Source organism: Scomber scombrus, chromosome 18, assembly GCF_963691925.1.
Source record: "Scomber scombrus chromosome 18, fScoSco1.1, whole genome shotgun sequence".
Taxonomy (NCBI): domain Eukaryota; kingdom Metazoa; phylum Chordata; class Actinopteri; order Scombriformes; family Scombridae; genus Scomber; species Scomber scombrus.
In genome coordinates, this window is record NC_084987.1 from 13088306 (window position 1) to 13098827 (window position 10522).

A 10522-nucleotide genomic window follows, 5' to 3' on the forward strand; every position below is an offset into this window, starting at 1 on the left:
TGATGCAGGCATCCGATTACAATTTTCTACATCCAGATTACTAAAGTGATCTCAACTGTTTCTACGTACTGTAGAGTAGCCCCCATGACTGGCAAGTGCCACTTTCTGAAATTTTGCTACTGCATTTTTTCTCAGATACATCTGGTATTGAAAAAATATTCTATTCGCATGGACTGCCAGGTATAATAAGTGGGGTAAGCAATTGTAGGTTTCAAAATTACACAATAGGCCATGTCAATACCTTATATTACGTCTCAAAGGTCATTAATAGCTTAATGCATACTATTCAACTATGGGAATGAACACATTTTGGTGGATGAATAGATGTCAATCATCAGATTAATGAATTTAGGATCCTTTCTATGATAGCACCCTGAAAAGTATTTCAATTGCAGGCTGCCATTGTAGTGAATTTGTCGAGATCTCTATGACAATTGACTTCATCTGTAATAGTAAACCACTGGTTGACAATGCTGCCACCCAGTGACCATATGGTGGAAACACATCAAAAAATAAAGTTCACAAAATAAATCTTTGTTAATGATGGAACGGTTGGGTAAAGGTTTGAAGGGCTTCATTGTTTGACTTTTTAATCACACCATTTACACATAAGAACAGAACGGCAGTCTTCTTATGCCGTCTTTTGCCTTCAGACATGGCTGGACAACACATACAAACTAATTCATTGTCAAGCGTAACTCGACCTTTACACTCCTAATGTGCTCTGGGTCACCAGTTAGCCTGGAATACCTTAATAGGAATGGGTCTAAAAAATATCCTGACTAGATGCCTGAACCACCTAAACTGGCTCCTAAAGTAGCTTCAGTGGTTCTGCTAAAGGCTCCTTCTGGATATTGAGCTCCTCACCCTGTCAGTGAAAATCTAACCCCAATGAAAGGGACATGGTGCTTTAACAACTATACACACAGCAATATCCTATGTAGCCTATGTTTATTTATTCTCCACAAACATCTTATATTTAGCATTGGACTAAAACTAACCTTTGTGCTAATATTAACATTAAAGTGTTAACCCCATGGTGTTCTGGGATCACTTTGCTAATCACTCAGAACTGTCAAGGCTAATAGTTTAGAGCACTTGACATTACAAAGTGTAAAACAAATAACAGCCTAAGTATTTTGTACTGTGCTATAGTTTAAATCACACAGTTTTGTGGGTTTGGGATGTACATTATACAGATCTCTTTGGCATTACCCTCAACAAACCCAGGAACCTAAGTGAAAGAGGGTGGTAATGCTCTTACAAAGGTTGATCTTAATTTGCACTGTGACAAAGGTCATGAGGCATGGAGTTGCATCCCCTCTTGCCAATTGACAGACAGCATAACAGAAAAGGGTCTGGGAGGATTAGAAAGAACAAGGTTGAGAATCAACCAAAGTGGGAGTGAAGGTAAGGCAAATGGGCCATGCATGTTCATTCAAATGTGTGTTATTCAAATTCCTCTCAGCTAAGCTCACTGACTTCACAAATTTAAATATATCTGAAGTCTCAGAGCACACATAATGTTTCTATGTGGAAACTGCATGTGGCATACTTTCATAAAGAAACCTTTGTAGTGTAATGCTTCCAAATCAGTCAGCCATGTACATTAACCCTGGTCCAGTGCAATCTGAAAGAGGCTCTTTGTGATGACAATTTTAATCTTTACATCAAGTCTTAAACAAGGAGCTTGCTTATTCGTGGGTAGAAAATATTATTCAAGTATTGCTTATATTTACACAAACCGACACATGACAAACTCAATCTTACACAAAATCAGTTTGAAAAGGGAGAAGCTGTGGTGAGCAACCTTTTCTCCCTGGACATTTTCCAATTAGGCTGTGGCTAACTAGCAGATCAAAGCAAAGGATAATCCGAGAGTAGGATGGCGTTATATATGCCTGTTAGTATATGTTCCTAAATATGTGAGTGAGAACCACTAGGGGGTGAGGTTGACAAATGAGTGTGTCCGTGGGAGTAACAAGGAAGAATGACAAGGACAGAGAAGAAAAGGAAGAAATGAGAGTAAATGGAAGATATGGAAGAGATAGAGAATGTAGCTGTACTGAGTTTGTACCGGAGAAGACGAGGGAGGAGGGGAGATTCGTGGTTGGTGCACTGGTATGTGACGTCAGTGGCTTGTTGGATTGAGGTGCTGTGTCCTGCTGATTTTAATCCTAACTCATTAAGGAACTGAGAGCAAGTGACTGCGCAAGCCCTCTGGGGAGAGAGAGAAAGTGACAGGAGTAGGAAGGAACACAAAACAACCCATCAAGGAGATAACTGGAGCTAATTTACGATTTGGGAGACGGAAGAAGGCGAGAAATCAAGCATTTTATTTCTGCTTTTTAGTCTCATGTCTGCTTTCCCTCATTACCCTTTCCCTTGTTTGTCCTAAACCTCTTTACTTGCAATCGTAACTTGTGGCCTGGTCAAGCATGCCCACAAACGGAATTAACAGGGCCCTGAAGCTGCAGTTTGGCCTCATCAACTATGAGAACCGCTATCTGACAGCTGAAGCCTTTGGCTTCAAGGTGAACGCCTCAGGCATCAGTATGAAGAAGAAACAGATTTGGACATTGGAGCAGGACGAGCAAGATGGCCAAGTAGTGTTCCTTAGAAGCCACCTGGGACGCTATTTGGCTTCTGACAAAGATGGGAAGATCACATGTGGGGCAGAGAAGCCTGAGCCTGACTGCCGTTTCCTCATTGTACCCCAGTCAGATGGCCGTTGGGCACTCCAATCAGAGCCTTACCTGCGTTACTTTGGAGGTTCGGCTGATTACCTGTCCTGCTTTGCTCAGGCCATTGGGGAACAAGAGCTGTGGGCCGTTCATTTGGCTTTGCACCCACAAGCCAGCCTGCTCAGTGTGGCACGAAAGCGCTATGCCCATCTGTCTTCTTCAGAAGGAGAGATCTCAGTGGACAGCAACATTCCCTGGGGAGTGGACTCTCTGGTCACCTTGGTGTACCAGGACGGCAAGTACAGCCTGAAGACCTGTGATAGCCGTTTCCTCAGAAATGATGGCAAACTGGTGAAGGAGAACACCACTACTACTAGTTTCACATTGGAGCTGAAATCTGGCAAGCTAGCCTTTAAGGACTGTGATGGCAAATATCTGTCCCCAGTGGGTCCTACAGGAACGCTGCGATCTGGCCGATGCTCCAAGCCTGGAAAAGATGAGCTGTTTGACCTTGAGGAGAGTCATCCACAAGTAGTTTTTCAAGCTGCCAATAAAAGATTTGTCTCGGTCAAGCAAGGTAATCAGTCTGTGATACAAAAAAGAGATCTGTAATCACACGTTACCCTAAACCGAATAACATAATACAAACGAATACAAACAATTAACTAGAGTGCTATACTTATGAGCTCTTTCAGTAGTAAAAGCACTGAAGAGTTTAAAATCAGACATGACTTTTACTGTTTTAAGTGATTATAGAAGGATATTTGGTTGTTTGCAAATACAATAATTAAAAAGAAAACTTCAATATATAATCTGAGAGTGAGGCAATGTAAAGCTGTCTTCATGGTGACATGAAAACAATATGGCAAATAAGTAAGCAAAATATGAGTCAAAAGTTAAAACACACCTTCCCAGTCACAAGAATGTGAAAGTATGTCCAAACTTTTGACTGATACTGTAGCTAGAACTACTCTAAGAGGCTTCATGATAAGTTGCTGTTCCCAGCAACTTATCATGTTAGGAAAATCAATTTTGAATATACCACCATGGTTAACACAGTTTCACTGCATTTCTCTTCATATCCACAAGAGTTTTAGGAGGCTGTTAGAATGGGACGGATAAAAAGAGGTTGTGTTTGGCTTGTTTTAGGTATTGGAGGTTAGATACAAGACTAACCATATTATTTGTACAACTGCAAAATAACATAGCACAGAGTTCTTGGTGGGCCTTATAACAAAGAAGAACACAGTGCATGCTATTGAGTGGAGCAGTGCACTGTTGGTTGTCGTCGACATAAGAAAGTGAATGCAAATATCACACTATAAAGTAAGGAAGGATTAAAATAAACTTGAAATATCTTTGATTTATTTAACCTTTACAGTTACATTACATTAACTAAAAAGGCAAACCAGTAACATTTACAAGCTAGTGAGAGAAAGCCCTGCCTTTCTTGTCCACTTGCTGAACCCAGAATGGTTGTCAGCCATACTGTGGAGGTAATTGTGGTAATGGGCTTTGTCATTTTCACTGTGTGTCCATTGAAGATTAAGCAGCGTGCAAATGACTCCAGGGCAGATCTGTGCCCCATGGGTGTCAATTACCATCAATGGACTTAAAGCCTTGCATCCACTCGCTCTTTACTCTCTTTACTGTCACCCATCGAGTGAAGTATGCTAAATTATGTGAATCTATAGTGGGCCAGTGTGGCAATGAGGTTGCAGCAAAAAAAAGAAGCTACACTGCATTTACAAGGCCTCTTGTCGGCTTACTAACTGTCCTGTATATGCAAGGAAGGACATGAGAAAAAAGTATTCTCTTTCAGTTTTTAAAAACTTTAAAAGCTAATCAAAACAAATGACAGTTCTTATGAGCTTTATTGAAAGGCATCTTTTCTGAGGAAGTTGTAAACTAGCTGTACAATGCACATTAAATATTAAAGCAAAGGGGTGAGGTTCTTAAACTAATTTTAGAATGTAGTACTCATTATGCGTATGCATGAATAATATTCAGCACTGAAAAGGTCATAATCAGGGCAATATTTCAACAACCTGGACCCTCTTAATATAAAGCAGAGAATACAACTTTTAACTATAGCGTTTGGCCTTGTGGCAGATCCATGTTTTTTCAGGAACACGGCACTGAAAGCTGCTTAGTGGGCCCTGCAGTACAGATTTGCATTTCACCACTCAGGGAATTACAGCAAGCGAATGAACAGGAAGGGTGGAGGGGTGACTATGGGGGATTAGGGTTGTAACAGGCTTAAAAGAAAGGTTGAAGGATATTTCTGTTGCATCTAATTTGAACTACAGCAGACACAGTTCAGTTATATGTGTCTGTGTATTCTCCACCACCTGACACACCCCACCAGACAGAGTTAATACATGTGGATTAAGTATATAACACCATGATGGCTGCAAGTGAGGCACTCAGGTTTAGAGAGCAGGGTACTAACTGGCAGACAGTCAGAAAAGATGGAAATTCAGAATGTTGTTCTGTGTTTTGGTTTAGCCTTAGTTGCAAAGTTGGTTTTTATAGCATATGCAAAGCAGATCACATGAGGTCTACTGAAGAGCAATCTCAAAGTAAGACATGAGAAAATCCAGGGCTTACTGATGTTTAAAAGGCAGTTTAAGTATTTGAAGGGATGGTCTGTCCAAATTCTATAAAACACCCGTTGACTTGAAAGTTATAAGTAAAATATAAACATCTAAAGAAACCTGCATTCAAATTTCACAAAATGCCATTTTGTTAGTTACAGCATGATGTCATAAGTATTATTAAATGCCATAAATCCATGAAGGTAACCATGACAAGTGGTTCATTGTGTCATAAAAAAGTAAGCCTTGGTATTTCACTTGAAAGTGCCCTTGGATTCTTAGACAAGATCACAAATTAGAGGATCATCTGCCCAGCAGGAGCCATTAAGCAACACCATGTTAAAGATCCATACTTTTTTTGAGTGGTACATTGTTGCTCCTTTAGGTAATGACGCCCCCTAGATAAGGGAACAATTGTAACACTTTTGTGCTAGGACCCTTTACTAAGAAGGTGCTGAATAATTTAATGGATAGCAATTTGATGTTGTTTTTGTAGCTGTAATTATTAAGAATACATGGTATTCATAGTAAGACATTTTCTGTTAAATGAATTGCTATGTGACCTAACAACACCTGCTGCCTATATATAGACACCTATATGAGGAGAATGAAGCCTTAAATGACTCATTGAATATGCACACTGTATTGTATGGCATAACAATAAAGATGGCATGGGTGTAATTAAATGTTGGATTACTATTATGCACACAAGTCTCTTTGGCAATGCCTGGGAGAGTAAATGACATTCAAGAGGAGGCGAATGGCATTCAAGAGGATGCAACATTATAAAACATATTTTCTATTGAACAAAGGCCCAATTATCAAGGGTGTCTTTTCTTCCCTTTTTGCCAGGAGTGAGTATTTCAGCCAATCAGGATGTAGAGACAGACATGGAGACCTTCCAGATGGAGATTGACAAGGAGAGCAAAAAGTCCACGTTCAGGACCAATGGTGGATCCTACTGGACTTTAGTGACTCACGGAGAGATCCAGTCCACTGCAACAGAAGTGTAAGTAGTTCTTGTAGCTTTAGAGGAAGAGCTTTCTTCTATGTTTTCAAATAACTCCCTGAACCTCTCGATCTGCTCATCCATGTCATTTTTTTTCCAGAGAGGTCAATACTATGTTTGACATTGAGTGGCTAGGACAGAGGGTGGCACTCAAAGCAAGCAACGGGAAGTACGTATGTACAAAGAAGAATGGGCAGCTCTCAGCGGTCAGCGACACCGTGGGTAAGTGCTTACAGGCCAGCCACTTAAAATTCAATTTGTCTGAAAATGTTGCCAGAGGTATAACTTTGATGATCTATTCACAATAGATGAAAAGTATTTGTCTTTCTTTTCAGGTGATGATGAATTATTTCTTATGAAACTCATCAACCGCCCCATGCTGATCCTCAGTGGAGAGAATGGCTTTGTGTGTCACCACAAGAACTCCAACACCCTGGACGCAAATCGATCTGTCTATGACATTTTTTCATTGATCTTCAACGATGGCGCTTACAATGTCAAAAGTCAGTGTTTTCACATGTGCACAACATACTAAATTTCTACATAAATAATCAACATATATCTGTATCCTTTTTAATGTGTCACCATGTACTAAATCAATGGATGCTATTTTTTTCTAATCAAATGGCTAATATACAATCCACTGATCCTTCTGCAGGTATCAATGAAAAGTTCTGGTACGTCTCGAGCAGTGGTCTGGTGTGCTCAGATGGAGATAAGCCGGAGGATTTTTTTCTTGAGTTTCTGGAACACGGACGTGTCGCTATCAAGGGCTCCAATGGCAAGTACCTTCGTGGAGACCAGGGAGGCACGCTTATGGGTGATGGTCCAACTGTTGATGCATCTTGTCTTTGGGAGTACTAATCCTTTTTAATCAGTGTACTCAAAGAGGGCGCAAGAAGGTGGGGTGCAGGACCTGCTTTTATCAGCTCATATGAAATGGACTAACCGGGTAACATTTCCTGCTATTTTTATACTAGCTGGCAGGTGCCCAATCCCTTTTTTTTGTTTTTCAATTGGGAAGAAGTGAACACTAGCTAGATAGAACATATGTGTGGTTTTGCTTGTAAATGTCAATTTTGTCTTTCAATTTTTGACAATGCCAACATCAAACAATACATCAAAATGCATAATTACACAAATTAGGAATCAGACATTGGCTGTCCTAAACTCACATTTTTCAGACAGTTCAGAATAGGTAAAGCGACAAGTAAATTTCTTAGAGTGCAGCCAAAAATCAGTGAATGAACAGAGAGAAAATTAAGTGTTGCTGCCTAACTGGATTTGTTTTTGAATGCCTTTGACTTACTTTCTGTGCAGCCTGTTCAGATGAATGAAATTAATGGAATGGAATGAATGGAAAACAAAATAAAACTTCAGATGCTGCTAAATTCCACTCACTAAACAGACTAAATATCTTCAAAAACAGAAAAAAATCTTGTTATTTTTTCTATCAAAATTGATACGAATCAGGAAGAGACTGACACATCATTCCTTTAGTAATTTCACATACTCACTAACTGAAAGTTAATTAAATACAAATGTAGACAATGACAAATCAGTGTGGTGGCATCTTGAGGTTTATTTCAGGAGAAAACAGGAATACTCACTAAAAGTCACATAATAAACTTGATTTGGTTTAGTTGACCTTAGTCTACTATGTTTATCAGGATCTTACTTCTGTAACTTCTGTCAACACCACCATCATCTTTGTTTACAGTTTTTAAACAATTTAATTTAACTTTGACATGTTCTATAAGAACTGCATGTCACTCTTAGCAACAGGTAATGCACCATTGTCTTCAAAGACAGAATGGCTGTTGCCAATTGTGTTTTCATTTATTTTAATGGACCAATTACTGCTTCTATAAAAACACAATATGTAGCAAATGAAGTGGACTGGCCCATATAAAATGCACTGTCCAAAACACCTCAGTGATGCTGAGCAATGTATATCCAATGAGGACTTCAGGCAGTATGACTGCAAACACTGCAACACATTTTTGATATAGATGTGTAACACATATGGAAATAGAGGTCACACATGTTCAGAAACAAATAATATCAGTAGAAATGTCATGCATCAATAATAGGGACAAGCAAAAAAACCAAATGGGAGCACATTTAAAGCTAAGTTATGGATTATATATAATGTTAATGTACCAGGTCTGAACTCAGAAAGTGCTTCTCTGGTGTTCTGCCTCGGGGCCTTAAACCATGCTACACTGTATATCCTGTTATACCTGATTTCTCATGTTCAGAGTTTGGTGGTAAGATTAAAATTCATAATGGATTTTGATCACAGATATTATGAAAAATAAAAAAGACAACTTACTGTTACACTATAAAATCAGAAAACTCATTAGGCCGTTAAAACAGTGACATCATATAAAACATGATGTAGATGCAAATCAATAGCAATATAAAAATCTCAAAATAATGCTTGTTTGCAGACTGTTTACCTGCAGTCAAATGAGAAGCTGCAGTGAATTTCATTTCTGAAATAAGTGCTATGTGCACTCACTTTTCCCAGGGGTTGCTGGTTGATTACAGTTTCAATGCATAAGCTGACTGCTCCTTCTGACAGTCTTGGAGTTGCTGGAAAACATCTTTTTTCACTTTTGACAGAGCTGGACTGTCTGCTTTCCTTCTGCTCCCAGTCTTTGTGCAAAGCTAGGCCAGGAACATCCCACTGATACTAATATCAATCTTCGCATCCACCTCTGGGAAAGACAGCGAATAGATATATTTTACAAAATACTGGAGTGCTCCTTTAAGTCCCCTTACAAACACTGCTTTTGTTGAACGTGATCAGTAGCCTCTATTTGACCATTTTAAAGACATTTTGTATTTTCACTCACTGAATTGATTACATACTCTTGACACCCATGAAATTGCTACGGGCGAGCCTGTCCAGACTTAATTGGCAAAGATGTTGGTGCGCACTAAAGAGGACAACCTGAACCTGTAGACAATATTGTAGATTTTTGTCAGTTATTTCCCAGCAAAAAAATCGAATCTTCAATAGTTCAAGTTTAATGTCTAAATCAATGGTTTTGTGATTTGTGCAATTTGCAACTAATAGAGAAACATTTTAGAAAGCAATGTCTTAAAGGCTTGGTCATCTATGCATGCTGTATCAGCTCTATAGAGAGCCTCTGGACACATTTTAGGATGTATTTAATATACTATATAGATGTTTGTTTTTCATTTTGTTTTCTGATATGTTTTTTGAAAATGCGGAAGACAATAAAAACTTGACAATATGTTTGAAAGCTCTTTGAGACTATAATTTTAATTTCAAATTATGAAAACGTGAAATTTGTTATTGAACCGTTCAGGTGACAGAGAGGGTTGGACAGTATTTGCAGGTTTGTGGGTTAAACCATAATATAAATGTTTAACATGTATGAAAATAGAGGTTCTTCAGAAACAACATATATCAGTAGAAATGTCATACATCAATTATAGGGACAAGCAAGAAACCAAAAGGGGAGCAAATTTAAAGCATGTTATGGATTATACAGTAAATCATTGCTAATGTACTGTTTTTTATGGTGTTCTGCCTCAGGGCCTTAAACCATACAGCACTCTATATCCTGTTATACCTGGTTCTCATGTTCAGAGTTGGGTGGTAAGATTAGAAATCATAATGGATTTTGATCACAGATATTTTTGAAATATTAGAAAGACTACTTACTGGAATATTTCTTAGTGGTATAAGAAAACTGATTAGGCCATTAAAACAGCGACATCATATGAAACATGAAGTAGATGCAAATGTGTCAATATACAAACCTCAAAATAATGCCTGTTTGCAGTCTGTTTACCTGCAGTGAATTTGATTTATGAATCGAGTGCTATGTGCACTCACTTTTCCCAGTGGTTGCTGGTGGATTACAGTTTCAATGCATCAGCTGACTGCTCCTTCTGACAGCCTTGGAGTTGCTATAAAACATATTTTTTCACTTTTAACAGAGCTGGACTGTCTGCTTTCCTTCTGCTCCCAGTCTTTGTGCAAAGCTAGGCCAGGAACATCCCACTGATACTAATATCAATCTTCTCAACCTCTGGGTAGGACAGCGAATAGATATATTTCACACAATGCTGGAGTATTCCTGTAAGTAACCTTATAAATCTGCTTTTGGTGAATGTGATCAATAGCCTCTATTTGACCCTTTTAAAAGGCATTTTGCATTTTGACTCATTGAATTGATTACATACTCCTGACA

At 38.8% G+C, this 10522-nt stretch overlaps 1 protein-coding gene across 2 annotated transcripts; it reads left to right on the plus strand.

Annotated features, from left to right (window-relative positions):
• The first annotated feature begins 2438 nt into the window (after positions 1-2438).
• On the plus strand, positions 2439-7154 carry fscn2a (fascin actin-bundling protein 2a, retinal). Of its 2 annotated transcripts, none has more exons than XM_062439172.1 (5): positions 2439-3261; positions 6134-6290; positions 6391-6559; positions 6607-6793; positions 6949-7154. In XM_062439172.1, exons 1-5 carry the CDS (start codon positions 2439-2441, stop codon positions 7152-7154), a joined length of 1542 nt encoding a protein of 513 aa, XP_062295156.1. The 2 variants fall into 2 exon arrangements, with proteins under 2 accessions (XP_062295156.1, XP_062295157.1); XM_062439173.1 differs by having other exon boundaries at positions 6391-6512; positions 6626-6793.
• The last annotated feature ends 3368 nt before the right edge of the window (positions 7155-10522 follow it).